This window comes from Oryctolagus cuniculus, chromosome 7 (genome assembly GCF_051225735.1).
Source record: "Oryctolagus cuniculus isolate XC-2025 breed Fujian yellow rabbit chromosome 7, ASM5122573v1, whole genome shotgun sequence".
Lineage (NCBI taxonomy): Eukaryota > Metazoa > Chordata > Mammalia > Lagomorpha > Leporidae > Oryctolagus > Oryctolagus cuniculus.
This window is the reverse complement of record NC_142873.1, coordinates 32,533,690-32,551,674: the sequence shown is the minus strand read 5'-3', so window position 1 is coordinate 32,551,674 and position 17,985 is coordinate 32,533,690. Positions and strand designations below refer to the sequence as shown.

At 38.7% G+C, this 17,985-nt stretch overlaps 1 protein-coding gene across 1 annotated transcript in view; it reads left to right on the top strand.

The window, feature by feature from the left end:
* Positions 1–17,609, top strand: part of LOC100353031 (flavin-containing monooxygenase 5-like) — a 41,995-nt gene extending 24,386 nt beyond the window's left edge. The window contains exons 6-8 of the mRNA XM_008264144.5: positions 13,988–14,340; positions 14,470–14,542; positions 17,172–17,609. Coding sequence (XP_008262366.4) covers positions 13,988–14,340; positions 14,470–14,542; positions 17,172–17,547 — 802 coding nt within the window. The 3' untranslated portion in view covers positions 17,548–17,609. The remainder of the gene's footprint in view (positions 1–13,987; positions 14,341–14,469; positions 14,543–17,171) is intronic.
* Positions 17,610–17,985: the final 376 nt, after the last annotated feature.

Below are 17,985 nucleotides of genomic sequence, written 5' to 3'. Positions count from 1 at the left end.
TATTTATGTTATGTTTCACATTTATTGATTTGCATATGTTGAACCATGCCTGCATCTCTAGAATAAATCTTGCTTTGTCAAGATGAATGATCTTTTGATCGCTCCTTGGATTTTATTTGAGAATTTTAGTATCTATTTTTATCACAGATATTGGGTGATAATTACCTTTTTTTGTTGCATCCTTGTCTGGTTTTGGGATTAAAGTTATGGTGGCCCCACATAATGAGTTTGAAAGGGTTCCCTCCATTTCCATTATTTGAAACTATTCAAAAAGAATTGGTATTAGTTCTTCCTTAAAAGTTTTGTGAAGTCCAGCAATGAATCCATCTGGTCCTGAGCTTTTCTTTCTTAGAAAACTCTGTATTACTGATTCAATCTCTTTAGTTATTGGTCTGCTCAGGATTTCAGTGTCTTCCTGACTCACTTTTGTTGAAAGATATGTGTACAAAATCTACCCATTTCTTCTAGGTATTCTAGTTTTTTGCAATATAGCAGCTCATAATAATTCCTAATGATTCTTTGTATTTCTGCAATATCAATTGTATATATTCTTTTCCATCTCTGAAATTTAATAATTTGTGTCTTTATCCTTTTTTCTGGGTTGGTGTGCCTAATGGTGTATCAATTTTGTTTGTCTTTTCAAAAAACCAGCTCTTCATTTAATTAATATTTTGGATTTTAAAATATTTTGTTTATATCTTCTCTAATTTTCACTATATCTTTCCTTTTACCAATTTACTAATTTTTTGGCTTGGTTTGTTCTTATATTTCTAGCTCCTTGAGAGAGTTCTTAGATTATTTATTTGATATCTTACCATTTTTTCAATGTAGGTAGTTATTGCTATAACCTTTTGTCTTAAAACAGATTTTGCTCTATCCCATAACTTTTGATATGTTGTGTTTTCATTTTCATTCATTTCAACAAATTTTTTTATTTCCCTGTTGATTTCTCCTAAGATTTAGTGTTCATTCAGGATCATATTATTCAGTCTCCATGTATTTGTATATTTTCTAGAATTTCTTTGGTTGTTAATTTCCAGCTTTATATGGAAAATAGTATGGAAATTCCTCAGAAAATGAAAAGTAGATGTATCATATGACCTAGCTATCCACTCCTGGGGATATCTACTAAGAAAATGAAATCACCATATGAAAGAGATTTCTACACTCCTATGTTTATAGCAGCTCAATTCATAATAGCAAAGATATGGAATCAAACTAGATGTTCATCAACTGCTGATTGGATGTAGATGTGGTATATATACATGATGGGATATTACTCATCCATAAAAAAATAATGAAACCCTGACATTTGCAACCAGATGGATGGAACTGCAGATGATTATGCTAAGTGAAATAAGCTAAACCCAGGGAGACAAATACTACAAATTTCTCTTATTTGTGGAAGTTAATTTAGAGAGAGTATAAAAATCATTATGGATGTCATATCATTGCATATTTAGTTATATTGCTTCAATGAATCATATAATATAAATGGAATTGCACTCTTTTATCCCCATGTTATGATCATTGTCATGAATCCCTCACTCTTTGATAATAATATCTATGTTTTCAAGGAAAAAAATTCCACCTTTATTCCATTATGTCAGAAAAGATGCATGATATAATTTCAGTTTTGTTGAATTTGTTGAGACTTGTTTTACAGCCTAGTAAAGATCTATTCTAGAGAATGTCCTATGCAGTAATGAAAAGAATGTGTATTTTGCAACATGGGGATAGAATATAAATGTTTATTAGATTCATTTGGTCTAGTAAAAACCATTGTTTCTTTGTTGATTTTTTGTCTGATTTATCTGCACACTTTTGAAACTGGGCTGTGTTAAAATTCCTTAGTATTGTTGTCTTAGAGACATGTTTTCCTTTAGATTTATTAAAACTTGCTTTCTGATACCAGGTTCTCTGGCATTAGGTGCATACACATTCAAAATAGGTCAATTATTGTTGAGTTGATTTTTTGACCATTATACAGTGACATACTTTGTCTCTTTTAACAGTTGTCTTCTTAAAGTGCATCTTGTATGATGTAAGTATAGCTTTTACTGCTTGTTTTTCATTTCCATTCACATGGAGTATCTTTTCCCATCTTTTCACTTTTAGTCTATGTGTAAGCAGTATATAGTTGGGCCTAGCTTTTTTGTTATCCATTCACCCAGCCTATACCTTTTTTTTTAATTTTTTTTTTTTTGACAGGCAGAGTGGACAGTGAGAGAGAGACAGAGAGAAAGGTCTTCAATCTGCCGTTGGTTCACCCTCCAATGGCCGCCGCGGCTGGCGCACCATGCTGATCCGAAGCCAGGAGCCAGGTGCTTCTCCTGGTCTCCCGTGCAGGTGCAGGGCCCAAACACTTGGGCCATCCTCCAGTGCACTCCCGGGCCATAGCAGAGAGCTGGCCTGGAAGAGGGGCAAGCAGGACAGAATCCGGCTCCCCGACCGGGACTAGAACCCCATGTGCCGGCGCCGCAAGGCGGAGGATTAGCCTATTGAGCCACGGCGCGGCTAGCCTATACCTTTTAATTGGGAAATTTAATACATTTAAATTCAAAGTTTTGTTGATAAGTAATAACTTGGTTTTTCCATTTTTAAAATTTTTTAAAATTTAAAAATTTTTAAATTTCCATTTTTAAAATTCTTGGCTTCAGTTTTGAATATTCTTTGTTCTTTTGCTGGCTCCAGTCTTCATCCATCTATTTGCTGCCTACAAGGAACACATCCCACCAACCAAGATGCATGTAGACTGAAAATGAAAGGATGGAAAGAGATATTCCATGCCAACAGAAACCAAACAAGAGCTAGTGTATCCATTCTAAAGTAGACTTTAACATAAAAACTGTTAAAGGAGACAAAAAGGGGCATTATGTAATGATTAAGTGGTCAATTCAAAAGGAGGAAGTGATTATTATAAACATACATGCACCTTATTACAGGACATCTAGCTATTAAAAAATAAACATTAAGGGATCTAAAGGGAGACATAGACTCCCATACAATAGTAATGAGGAACTTGAATACCCTACTTTCAGCAATGGACAGATCAACCAGACAGAAAATCAGCAAGGACACAGCAGATTTAATTGACACTATAGACCAAATGGACTTAACAGATATCTACAGAACTTTTCATCCTACAGTTGCATAACACACATTCTTCTCTGCAGTGAATGGAACTTTCTCTAGGACTGACCACACACTAGGCCATAAAGCAAGTCTCAGTAAATTCAAAAAAATTGAAATTATACCAGGCATCTTATCAGACCACAGTGGAGAGAAGCTTGAAATCAGCAACTTAGGAATCTATAGAGCATATGCAAACACATGGCGATTGAACAACATGCCCCTGAATGAACAATGGGTCATAGAAGAAATCAAAAAATTTCTGGAAATGAATGAAGATGAAAATACAATATAGCAAAACTTATGGGATACAGCAAAAGCAGTGTTAAGAGGAAAGTTTAAAGCATTAGATGCCTACAATGAAGAAATTAGAAAGGCACCAAATAAATGAGCTATCAATGCATCTCAAGGATCTAGAAAAACTGCAGCAAACCAAACTCAAACAGGAGAAAAGAAATAATTAGAATAGAGTTGAAATCAACAATATACCAAGAAAATGGAAAAGCATTCCATGTTCTTTGATTAGAAGAATCAATATCATCAAAATGTCCATTCTTGTAAAAATAATTTACAATTCAATGCAATACCAATCAAAATACCAAGACATTCTTCTCAGATCTAGAAAAAATTATGCTGAAATTCGTATGGAAATACAGGAGACCTCAGATAGTTAAAGTAATCTTATACAACAAAAACAATGCCAGATATATAACGATACCAGATTTCAAGACATACAAGGCAGTTATAATCAAAACAGTCTGGCATTGATACAAAAACAGACAGACCAAAGGAACAAAATAGAAACACCAGAAATCAATCCAAACATCTACAACCAACTTATATTTGACCAAAGAGTTCAAAACAATTCCTGGAGCAAGGACAGTCTATTCAACAAATGGTGCTGGGAAAACTGGATTTCCACGTGCAGAAACATGAGCAAGACCCCTACCTTACACCTTACACAAAAATCCACTCAACATGGATTAAAGATCTAAATCTACAACCCGACCATCAAATTATTAGAGAACATTGGGGAAACTCTGCAAGATATTGGCATAGGCAAAGAGTTCTTGGAAAAGACCCCAGAGTCACTGGCAACCATCAAAAAGTAAAGAGGCAACCTACAGAAATGGAGAGTTATTTGCAAACTATGCAACTGATAAAGGATAAATAACCAGAATCTACAAAGAGATCAAGAAATTCCGTAACAGCAAAACAAACATCCCAGTTAAGAGATGGGCCAAGGACTTAAACAAACATTTTTCAAAAGAGGAAACCCAAACGGCCAATAGACACTTAAAAAAAATTTTAGGATCACTAGCTGTCAGGAAAATGCAAATCAAAACCATAATGAGGTTTCACCTCACCCTAGTTAGAATGGCTTTAATACAGAAATCAACAAACAACAAATGCTGGCAAGGATTTGAGGAAAAAGGTACCCTTATCCATTGTTGGTGAGAATGTAAACTGGTAAAGCCAATATGGAAGACAGCATGGAGATACCTCAAAAATCTGAGTATTGACCTACCATATGACCCAGCAATTCCACTCCTGGGAGTTTACCCAAGGGAAATGAGATCAGCAAATGAAAGAGTTATCTGCACTGCCATGTTTATTACAACTCAATTCACAATAGCTAAGACATGGAATAAACCTAAATATTCATCAACAAAAGACTGGATAAAGAAAGCATGGGATATGTACACGATGGAATACTACACAGCAGTACAAAAAATATGCAATTTGGTCATTTGCAACAAAATGGATGAATTTGGAAAATATCATACTTAGTGAAATAAGCCAGTCTCAAATACAATATGTTCTCCCTGATCTGTGAGAAGTAATATACCACCTAAAACAAAATCTGTAGAAGTGAAACTGACACTTTGAGAAGGGAAGACTTGAACTGCCCTTGTCTTGACTGTCGAGGAATAGTTTCATTTTTTTTTTGTTTTGTTTTCTTCATGCTATATGTGGAACTGTTTACATAGAAATTAATCACATGTATATAAAGTCAATTGAAAATAATAAGAGTGGGAATAAGAGAGGGAGGAAGAAGTTTGTAACTGTAAAGCTGTATACTTCTGCATACATTCCTATGGACTTACTTTTTTTGAGAAAGAACAGTTTATTTTACTTATTTTTTAGATTATTTTTGAAGGTTTTTATTTAATTAATACAAATTTCATATGTACTGATTTTCAGGATATATCGTTTCTCCCCCCCCCATTCCTTCCCTCCCACCACCACTCCCAAACCACCTCCCACTCCCAAACCACCTCCCACTCCCTCTCCCATTCCATTTTCCATTAAGATTTGTTTTTAATTGACTTTATATACAGAAGACCAAATCTATACTAAGTAGATATTTCAACTATTTGCACCCACACAGACACACAAATTATAAAGTAAGGTTGAAGACAAGTTTTACTGTTAATTCTCATAGTACGCTTCATTAAGGACAGAGGTCCAACATGGGGAGCAAGTGCACAGTGACTCTTCTTGATTTAACAACTGACACTCTTATTTATGATGTCAGTGATCACTCAAAGCTCTTGACATGAGCTGCCAAAGCTATGAAAGCCTTTTGAGTCCACAAACTCTGTTGGTTTTTAGACAGGACCATATGCAAAGTGGAAGTTCTCTCCTTCCTTCAGAGAAAAGTCCATCCTTCTTTGATGGCCGCTTCTTTCCACTGGGGTCTCACTCACAGAGATCTTTCATGCAGAACTGTTTTAGCCACTGTATCTTGGCTTTCCATGCCTGAAATGCTCTCATGGTGTTTTCAGTCAGTTCCAAATGTCCTAGGGGCTGATTTTGAGGCCATGATTCCATGTCTTAGCTATTGTGAATTGAGCTGCAATAAACATGGAGGTGCAGATGCCTCTTTTATTTGCTGATTTCATTTCATTTGGGTAAATTCTGAGGAGTGGGATGGCTGGGTCGTATGGTAGGACTAGATTCAGATTTCTGAGGTATCTCCAAACTGTCTTCCATAGTGGATTTACCAGTTTACATTCCCACCAACAGTGGATTAGGGTACCTTTTCCCCCACATCCTCGCCAGCATTTGTTGTTTGATGATTTCTGTATGAAAACCATTCTAACTGGGGTGAGGTGAAACCTCATTGTGGTTTTGATTTGCATCTCCCTGATGGCTAGTGATCCTGAGCATTTTTTTCCATGTATCTGTAGGCCATTTGGGTATCCTTTTTCAAGAAATGTCTATTTAAGCCCCTTTCCCACTTTTCGACTGGGTTATTTGCTTTGCTATTGTTGAGTTTTTTGATCACTTTATATAGTCTGGTTATTAATCCTTTATCAGTTACATGGTTGCAAATAATTTCTCCTGTTCTGTTAGTTGCCTCTTTACTTTCCTGATTGTTGCTTTTGCTGAACAGAAGCTTCTCAATTTGATGTAATCTCACTTGTTAATTTTGGTTTTTATTGCCTGTGCCTCTAGAGTCTTTTCCAGGAACTCTGTGCCTACGCCATTGTCTTGCAGGGGTTCCCCAATGCTCTCTAGTAATTTGATGGCATTGGGTCATAGATTTAGGTCTTTAATCCATTTTGAATGGATTTTTGTGTAAGATGTAAGGTAGGTGTCTTGCTTTATGTTTCTGCATATGGAAATCTAGTTTTCCCAGTACCATTTATTGAAGAGACTGTCCTTGCTCCAAGCAATGATTTTAGCTCCTTGGTCGAATATAAGTTGGTTGTAGATGTTTGGATTGATTTCTGGTGTTTCTATTCTGTTACACTGGTCCATCCATCTGTTTTTCTATCAGTGCCAGGTTGTTTTGATTATAACTGCCTTGTAGTATGAATTGAAATCTAGTATTGTTATGCCTCTGGCTTTATTTTTGCTGTATAAGATTGCATTAGCTATCCAAGGTTTCTTGTGTTTCCAAATGAATCTCAGCATCATTTTTTCTAGATCTGAGAAGAATGTCTTTGGTATTTTGATTGATACTGAGTTGAATCTATAAATTATTTTTACAAGAATGGACATTTGATAATATTGATTCTTCCAATCCATGAACATGGAAGTTTTTTTCCCATTTTTTTTTGTGTATTCTTCTATTTCTTTAGAGTTTTGTAATTCCTGTCATAGAGATCTTTGACCTCCTTGGTTAAATTTATTCCAAAGTATTTGATTTTTTTTGTAGCTATTGTGAATGGGATTGATCTTAGAAGTTCTTTCTCAACTGTTAAAATCTTTACTTAGTATATACTAAGTTGATCTATTTATAAAGATAATTAAAAATGAATCTTAATGAGGAATGGGATGAAAGAGGGAGTAGGAGATTGGATGGTCTGTGGGTGGGAGGGTGGTTATGGGGGGAAAAACTGCTATAATCCGAAAGTTGTATTTTTGAAATTTATATTTATTAAATAAAAGTTTTCTAAAAAAAAATAAGAAGAAAAAGAAGAAGTTCTTTCTCAGCCATGGCATTATCTATGTATTCAAAGGCTGCTGTTTTTCGGGTGTTGATTTTATATCTTGCTATTTTACCAAACTTTTTTATGAGTTCCAATGTCTCGTAGTGGAAACTTTTGGTTCTCTTATATACATAATCATATCATCTGCAAATAAGGATAGTTTGACTTCACCCTTACTGATATGAATCCCTTTTATTTCTTTTCCTTGCATGATGGCTCTGGCTAAAACTTCCAGAACTATATTGAATAGCAATGGAGAGAGTGGGCATCCCTGTCTGGCATCAGATCTAAGTGGAAATGCTTCCAACATTTCCCCATTCAATAGGATGCTGGACATGGGTTTGTCATAAATTGCTTTGATTGCACTGAGGAATGTTCCTTCTATACCCAATTTGCTTAGAGTTTTCATTATGAAAGGGTGTTGTATTTTATCAAATGCTTTCTCTGCATCTATTGAGACAATCATATGATTTTTCTTCTGCAATTTGTTAATGTGATGTATCAAATTGATTGATTTACAAATTTTGAGCTATCCCTGGATACCATGGATAAATCCCACTTGGTCTTGGTGAATGATCTTCCTGTTGTGTTGGTGAATTTCATTGACCAGGATTTTTGCGTCTATGTTTATCAGGGAAATTGGTCTATAGTTTTCTTTCTCTGTTGCATCTTTTCCAGATTTAGGGATTAAGGTGATGCTGGCTTCATAGGTGGAATTTTGGAGGATTCCCTCTGTTTCAATTGTTTTAAGTAGCTTAAGAAGAATTGGAATTAGTTCTTTAAATGTTCAGTAGAATCCAGCAATGAAGCCCTCCACTCCTGGGCTTTTCTTTGTTTGGAGGGTCTTTATTACTGACTCAATCTCTGTCTCAGTTATGGGTCTGTTTAGGTTTTCTATGTCATCATGGCTCAGTTTAGGTAGGCTGTATGTTTCCAGGAATCTATCCATTTTTTCTAGGTTTCCCAGTTTGTTGGCATACAGCTCTTTGTAGTAATTTCTGATGATTTTTTGAAATTTCTGTGGTGTCTGTTGTTACATTCCCTTTTTCATCTGTGAGTTTATTTATTTGGGTCTTCTCCTTTTTTGGTTAGTTAGGCCAGTGGTGTGTCAATTTTTTAATTTTTTCAAAAAACCAGCTATCCGTTTTGCTGATCTTTTGTATTGGTTTTTTGGTTTCAATTTTGATTTCTTCTCTAATTTTAATAATTTCTTTCCTTCTACTAGTTTTGGGTTTAGTTTGCTGGTTCTTTTCCTAGGTCCTTGAGGTGCATGGATAGTTCATTTATTTGGTGCATTTCCAGTGTCTTGATGTAGGCACCAATTGCTATAAACTTTCCTCTTACACTGTTTTTGATGTATCCCACAAATTTTGGTATGTTGTATTGTCATCTTCATTTGTTTCCAGAAATTTTTTTATTTCTCTTTTTATTTCTTATACGACTCACTGCTCATCCAGTAGCATGTTGTTCATTCTCCATGTGTTTGCCTATGATGTAGGGATTCTTGAGTTGTTGATTTCCAGCTTCATTGCATTGTGGTCCGAGAAGGTGCATGGTATGACTTTGATTTTTTTGAATTTACTGAGACTTGCTTTATGGCCTAGCATGTGGTCAATCCTAGAGAAAGTGCCATGTACCAGAGAGAAATATGTGGAAGGTTCTGTAGATATCTGTTAGGTCTATTCGGTCTATGATGTCAGACTTACTTCTAAGAGTAGAGTTTAAAAACTTGTCATGGGACTCCAAATCCCATTAAGCTTGATAGTAAAAATGCCAATTTAATTGGTAAAGTGATCATATTAAGTGTTAAAGTGAGCATATAGAAAGGATTAAGTGCTAAAGTGATCATATAAATAGGATCAAGTGCCTGGCAATAATAATATATAGAATTAAAAAAGAGAGAATGTTCCAACATGGGAAGCAGTCAACACAGCAGACTCAGAATGACAATCACTTTAAGTAACACTCTGACCTCAGAATCAGCCCTTAAGTCTTCCTGGTCTGGCTGAAAAGCCCATGAGAGCATTTCAGACATGAAAAGCCATGACACTGTGGCAAAAATTGTTCTACATGAAGGATCTCTGTGAGTGAGACCCCAGTGGAGAGAAGTAGACATGAAAGAAGGATATATTCTTCTTCTCTAAAGGGAGGGGATAACTTCCACTTTGCTTATGGCCTTGTCCTAATACTGACAGAGTTTATGGACTCAGAAGGCCTCCATAGCCTAGACAGCTCATGGCAAGTGCATGGGGTGGTCATTGACGTCATACATAAGAGTGTTAATTGTTAACAACAGGAGTCACTGTGCACTACTCCCCATGCAGGACCTCTGTCCTTAATGAGTTGCATTATAAGAATTAACTGTAAAACTAGTTCTCAAACAGTTTTGTGTGTGTGTGTGTTTGTGTGTGTGTGTGCAAATTGTTGAAATCGAGTTGATCTTCTGTGTACAAAGTTAACTGAAAATGAATCTTAATGGAGAATGAGACTGGTAAGTGGGGAAAAAGGAGGAGGAGAGGTGAGAGTGTGGGTGAGATGGCGGGTATGGTGGGAAGAATAACTATATTCTTAAAATTGTACTTATGAAGTTTGTATTCCTTAAATAATAAATTTAAAAAATAAAAATTATAAAATTATCTGTCTTCAAGATCTTGAATTCTTTCTTCTATGTGATCTATCTATTGTTAAGGTTTTTAAGGCTTTGCAGTATATATTTTAATTTGACTTAATGAGTTCTTCATATCTAATACTTCTGTTTGTTTTTTTTCTCGAAATCTCTATCTTTTTGCTGAATTTCACTTAAGTATCTAATTTCATTAAAGTTTTTTAATCCATTCTCTTTTCTTTCTGGAATGAGGAGGTTTCTGAGGTGTTGAGAGCAAGTCCTGCTCGTGCTGTTGATGCACACAGACTTCCAGTCAATAGTCAACTCAGGAGCTTGAGTTGTGAGATCAGTCCTCTGAGGAGCAGGACAGTCTCACAGACTCCAATTAACTGCCCAACTCCAGAGATCAATGAGTAGCACTAATTCAGTGTAGTAGAGGAATGTCTCACAGATGCTATCTGAGAGGGTTACAGGATCTACTAGGGTGACTTTAGCTCAGTGGGAGCAGAACAAGAAGTTTTGGGCCACTCTTCACTGGCTGCTTGCTGGGCTGGGTGGGGTGAAGGTAGTTTAGGCCTGAGGCATAAGTGAGCTATAGCACTCAAAACCTGGCAGCTTTCACAGGAGAGGTTAGAGCCCTGAGCCCATGCTGGGTCTGGGCAGGGCACAGAAACTCTGGGCCAGAAACCCCAGCAAATAGGAGTAATTGTGTTGTGTTGGGAGGGGCACAGAGAGCCCTGTTCAAAGCCCCAGTGAGCAAACTGCTGTTGGCTAGGTGGAGTATGGAAGGCTCAAGCCAAAGCCCCACAGGGAATGTGCCAGGTGGGGCCAGAGAGCTCTAGCAGCTGCTCCTGAGAGGGGTAAGAGTCCAGAGGGATACCAGAGATGAGCGTGATCCAGCACCTCCAGCTACTGTCAATGCAAAGAGCCCATCAGTCTTCCTTGTGTCTGGGGAGTGGGCTGATTTACTGCTCAGAGTAAGTACATGGTCCCAGCAATTTTCACTCATTTGGATGTGTACAACATCCTGAGAACATGCACACTCTGTATTGCATGCTCAGACTCTACTGAAAGATGTACTCTCAGTGCTTGGCAGACTGGGTGGGTACTGAGGAACCCTGACTTAGCCCCCACTGTGCACAAGATCCAGCTGCAACCAGTAGTGTTTCAAATGTCTGGGGGAGGGAAGACAATGAGGAGAAGGTTGATCTCCAAAACAGGGGGGTCAGTCTCCCTTACTTCCAGGATCCTAGAGGCTAAAAATCCCAACTGCCCTACTCCTGCTGTGTGGATACGGTTGATGGGGATACCTCTGCTCTTGCTCTGTTGGGCCCAGTTGGACCTGTGGGGTTCAGTCTGCCTTGCTAAACTGCAGGAATGTTTTTGCAACTTTCAGGAATGTTCTTGAGACCCCTAGAAAGAAGACAGGCAAGCGTTTCAGTCTCCTAGTCCAGTATGGCTTGTTACAGTGACTCCTCTCAAGATAGTGCCACGACCCATGATCTGGGTGTTGGGGAAGGGGCAGCACAAGTTCCCTCTCTGAAGCAAAGGGACTGTGTGTTATCCAGGGAGCTCTCCTTACTGAGCTGTTGGTTTGTGGTGACTGGGTCCTTTCCAGTGAGGATGATCTGCACAGGGATTCTACTGAGGCTCTCCTGACCACCCTTTGCCCTGCAACAGGGATTGCCTCCAACCACGGAGCCAGGGATTCAGATGCTGTTACCACCCCTACTGGTTTAACTTTTTGCTTCTCTTTATGCTGTTTGCCCTGGTATCCTTCGGTGTTCCCACTGTTCCTTTACTACAGTCAAGCACTATTCCTGGCACACTCACCGCAAGATATAGCAGCTTTGTATTTTCTCAGTCAAAGATTAGGTAGACACTCGGCTTCTCTATTTGGCCATCTTGGTCTCTAATGATACCTTTTTTAATACATGAAGTTCTTAAATTTTCACTGTTCATCCATGTCCCCCTCTTCTATTGTAATATCTGAGTTTTTAAACTCAATTAAGGAGGTCTTTCTGCCACAGATTGTAAAAGATTTTTGTGCAGCAATCTTACTCTAAAATTTCTATGCATAAGTCTTTTTTTTTTTTTTTTTGACAGGCAGAGTGGACAGTGAGAGAGAGAGACAGAGAGAAAGGTCTTCAATCTGCCGTTGGTTCACCCTCCAATGGCCGCCGCGGCCGGCGCGCTGCAGCTGGCGCACCGTGCTGATCCGATGGCAGAGCCAGATACTTCTCCTGGTCTCCCATGGGGTGCAGGGCCCAAGCACTTGGGCCATCCTCCACTGCACTCCTGGGCCACAGCAGAGAGCTGGCCTGGAAGAGGGGCAACCGGGACAGAATCTGGCGCCCCGACTGGGACTAGAACCCAGTGTGCCGGCGCCGCAAGGTGGAGGATTAGCCTAGTGAGCCGTGGCACCGGCTATGCATAAGTCTTAAATAAAGAATTTTTTTTTTTTTTTTAGAAACAGTATCAGGGACAGACTCACTTTTTTTGTTTAAAGAAATTTTATTTTATTTATTTGAAAGACAGGGCTACAGAGAGAGGTAGAGACAGAGAGAGAAAGTCTTCCATCCACTGATTCACTCCCCAAATGGCCAGACCTGAGCCAATTCGAAGCCAGGAGCCATTTCTGGGTCTCCCACATGGGTGCAGGGAACCAAGGACTTGGGCCATCCTCAGTTCTTTTCCTAGGCACACTAGCAGAGAGCTGGATTGGAAGTGGAGCAGCTGGGACTTGAACCGGCATCCATATGGGATGCCGGTGCTACCGTGCTAGGGCTTTAGCCTGCTGTGCCACAACACCAGCCCCAAGTATTTATGTTTAACATGGTGACTGCAGGAGTCTATTTTTTAAATGCTTGTAGTAAATCTCCCTTTACTCTCAGATTAAGTCCAAATCAAGTGACCTTGCCTTTTTATTCTCCACTCCTTCCCTTAAAATTCCATAAAGCAAACTTAACTGTACATATACATATATATTTGAATTTTCTATAAATGTGTCTTTTTCATTTATTTTGTGATGCCCCATTCTCAACATAAATCTTACTCATCTGTAACAGTCCTCCTGGTTGCTTACCAAGTAGCTCCTTCATCTTTACAATAGAAGACTGTTTGGACAGTGTGGTCATGTGACAAACCTTCCCCTGTAAGAATAAATGGAATCCAATAAATGGAGGTTCTGGAAAGGCCTGTGTTTGCCTGTCAAATGGGTCTCCCTCATAAACATAAATCTTTGCCCTTTCTCATTTATCTTTTCTCAAACATGAATTCAATGCCTGGAGTTATCTAAGACAATCATTTAGCTGGTTAAAGAAAATTTTTGAATGGGTACTTGTGCCAGGTACCTTTATGACTAATTCTGTGTTATGTATCTAACCTGGAGGTTGATTTTGCTTACCAAGAATAACAACATGATTGGACATGAAGTGGAGGGAATGTTAAGCATAATCTATGACTTGTTTTCAAGTAACGACCAATAACTATTTATCCTTTATCTTTGGTTCTCAGTAACTTAAAATAGTTTAGCAGTAGAACAAATAAGTATTATGACACAGAATGCCAACATATACATAAGGTTTCAAGGTCAAATATAAGATAACAATGTAGAGCTGATATAGTCACCAAAGCACTGAGGGCATAAAATTTCTCTTTGGAAATGAAAGGCAGAATATTAGATAAGCACATATTTAGAAAGGAAATCCTTTTTCAATGCAATTTTTTTCAATACTTTTTCATATACATTTTATTCTTTTTGTATATTGTCTTTACCTAGATTTTTCTTTTTAACTTTTACACACAGATTTTTAAGTCAGCACCCAACTGTCAGTGATGACCTGCCAAACCACATCATTTCCGGGAAAGTCCAAGTGAAACCCAACGTGACAGAGTTCACAGAAACAGATGCCATTTTTGATGATGGCACAGTCGAGGAGAATATCGATGTTGTTATCTTTGCCACAGGATACAGTTTCTCTTTTCCTTTCCTGGATGATTTGGTCAAGGTTAGCAATAATGAAGTGTCCCTGTATAAGCTTATGTTCCCACCTGACTTGGAGAAGCCGACCCTGGCCATCATCGGTCTTATCCAGCCTCTGGGCATCGTCCTCCCTATTGCAGAACTCCAATCGCGCTGGGCTGTGCGTGTGTTCAAAGGTATGTAGGATGACCTAGTAGTTCTACAGCTAATCCTCAGCCTCTTCTGCACACCTGTTCGCTCCTTTCAGCAAAATGTGTGCCTCTTACTCCTGGGAACCTTGACAGACTCTGAATTCTGTCTCCTAGGGCTCAGCAATTTGCCCTCAATGAAGACCATGATGGCAGACATTGCCCAGAGGAAAAGGGACATGGAAAAAAGGTAAAGAAATCAGGAGCCGTGACCAACGGGGCACCTTCCCAGGACTGCTGCAAGTCTTGCTCTGGGCTTCTAGACCTTATGCTTCTTCTTCTTCCTCTCACTCAATTTTATTTCTCCTATTTCCTACACTATGTTGTTATGCAACACAAGTATGTATCTTCATCCTCCCATTCAGTTATGCAGCACATCACTACATCTTTATTCCATTTAAATCATATTAAGTCTACATTAAATCTGTCAACTAGTGTTTCTTGCAGGTTCTCATCAGAATCCAGGAACTCTAAGTGATTTCCCAAAATGTGGGAATAGTCTCTGCTTTCCACCACATTGTGTTCTTCACTGACATCCTCGTAACCTAAGTCTGAGATACACTTTTAAGGTCTGGAGGCTTTGGCTTCTCTACCATGAGTTTGGTGCAGAAATTTTTGCTGAGGTCTCCCAAGGAACACATCACAATCCTTGTACTTGAATTCTGTTTAGGAGTTCTCAGATTCTTTAAGATCAGACTTCTACTTCATACACTTATGTCTTGTTGCATTCAAAGCTATTTATTTTATTCTCTACCATGAGCCCAGAATTTAAGGGAACAAAATCTAGGAGGGGAGGTGTCTCGCAAGTAAGGTGCTTCTTTGGTCATGTATCCAAAGTGCCTCTGAGACCAGGAAACACAAAAGGCATGGCCATTTTCATAGACAGTGGATGAGAGGGACAATGAAAGAACGTGTACAAAATGAATATCTTAATAAATTACCTTGCCTCATTATTTCAGAATTTTAAAGGCTTTAATGTATGTGTGTGTTTATGTCCATATAAAAAATGAAATTCACTCATCATTAATTTACCACTACCCTTCTTCTACACATTTTTAAAAATTTATTTACTTATTTGAGAGGCAGAGTTACAGACAGAGAGGAGAGACAAAGAGAGAAGTCTTCATCTACTGGTGCACTTCTCAAATGGCCACAAGAGCCAGAGCTGGGCTGATCTGAAGCCAGGAGCTTCTTTCATATCTCCCACATGGGTGCAAGGACCCCAAGTACTTGGATCATTTTTTACTGTTTTCCCAGGACTTAGCAGAGAACTGAATCAGAAGAGGAGTAGCTGGGACATAAGCCAGTGCCCATATGGGATGCCAGTACCGCAGGTAGAGGCTTAACCTACTATGCCACAACACCAGTCCCCCCTACACACACAATTTACAATTAATTTTACAAGCTGCAACACAGAGAAAACCACTGGTTGAAAAAACACTCAAGTTTCATTCTCATCAACATTCAGAAGTAGGAGAAGTGAAATATTTCTAATTCATTCATGAAAATTTCATTATTTTGTGCAGTGGATATTTAGCCTAGCATGCCTGTGTTCCATATTGAAGTGCCTCCGTTCAATGCCCAACTCAATCTTCTGACTGCAGCTTCCTGCTAATGCAGATTCTGGGAAGCAGCAAGGGTAGCTCAAGAGATGGGCTTTTGCCATCCGTATGTGAGACCTGGACTGAGTTCCTGGCTCCTGGTCACAGCCCAGCCCTGCCTGTTGCAGAAATTTGGGAAATGAACCAAAAGATGGGTTCTCTCTCTCCCCCTTTCAAATAAATACATTTTTAACAATTCCTTTTTGCCTTTACCAATATGGTAGGCATATTGCTAAGCATTTCCAATAGGATTATGCCCAAGGGGAAATGGACAACAGCAAAAAATAACAACACTGTTGTTTCTTCTTATTTAACTAACTAAAATAAGCCTTCTGTAATCAAATGTGAGGGCTGTGGTCTCTGTATTAAGGGGAAGTTCTCTTCACGTGGAACAAATGTTCCGTTCCTGTAGCAGAAGCATCAGCTCCCACACATCCCTGAGATGATAGTATGCATACCACCTTTGCCTCATATTGTCCAGCAAGTGTACATAGGGCTGAAGTTATCCCATAAAATGCATCTTGTCTCCTTAAAAAAAAGGCACTTTCTCCTCAAGACACATTTCTTTCAAACACTGGAAGAAAAACTGTGATAATAAACATCAACTCTGCAGTAGCTACAATGAATGGGGCCTCTAGGGTCACACAGTCCCTGGATACACATTCAGCAATGCACATTCAGAGTTGAAGCATTAGGGTCAAAGGAGAGATGCCCAAGTTACTGCCATCCCAGTAGCACTGCAGAGTCACTTAGCTGCAAAGGAGGCTACCTCACTGCACCCATGCCTCATTGCAGCCACCAAGCTCCTGGGGCCAGGCTGTCTATGATTACCCGATTATCCATCCCTGACTGGATGCAAACACCCAGGGCACTAGAAAGTAAGAGTTTTCAATCCATCTGCACAATAAACAAGATGTAGTTAACTGTCCTTCCTTGATAAAATGAATGTCTTAAAGGGTCCAGGTCACTGAGCATACCAATCTGCAACAAAGTCACCCCCATTACAATAAGAAATGAAGAAACTTACATTGTACATCTGGTCTGTCATGTGATAGTGGAGTGGCATTGGGTTCCTCAGTTCAGCTGTCTGGTTCACTTACATTACCTGTACTGTGTGCAGAAAGGGTTACGATTCTTATAACTCTCAGATGACAGAAATCTCTGTGCCCCTCCCACTACCACGGGCCAAGTACTCTACACTTTTCCCTTCCCTTTCAGGTATGTGAAGACACCACGCCACACCATCCAGGTGGATCACATTGAATACATGGATGAGATCGCCGCCCTGGTGGGGGTGAAGCCCAACCTGCTATTGCTCTTTCTCTCAGATCCAAAGCTTGCCATGGAGGTTTTCTTCGGCCCCTGCACTCCATACCAGTACCGCCTACAGGGGCCAGGGAAATGGGACGGGGCCCGGAGAGCCATCCTGACCCAGAGAGAACGGATCATCAAGCCCCTGAAGACTCGAGTTACTAGTGAGGACTGCCAGTCATCCTCACAGCACTTTTCGCGAAAGTTGGTGCCACTTGGCCTGGCATTTCTGGCTGCTGCCTTAACATATTTCAGATATATTCATCAGCACAAACAGAAATGAGTGTATAAATGAAATTGAGAGAGAAAAAAATTAATAGCTTTTAAGCTTTAACTCCTGAATCATTATGCCTAAATCATTATTTTTAAGTCTACAATGTATGTCCAGTAGTGTTTAGTACTACTATAACTGCTATAGAAAGTGTTTAGATATACTTTAAAAATAAATTTACTCCTTAAGAATGGGCATACATCATATTTCCATATAATACAGTATTATGAATGTTCTCGAAGATATTATTATTAAAAGAAATCATTAATAAATTTTAAGAATGGTTTTGCAATATAAAGTATAACAAAGTGGTTTCACAAAGCTAAGTTCTCCTTATAAAATCTTACTTCATCACTTTTTTCATTTTTATTTTAATTAATTTTAGCAGATTCAATATGATTTTCTAAACATTTTATTTAAGTTATACAAGTTTTACATATTTCATATATA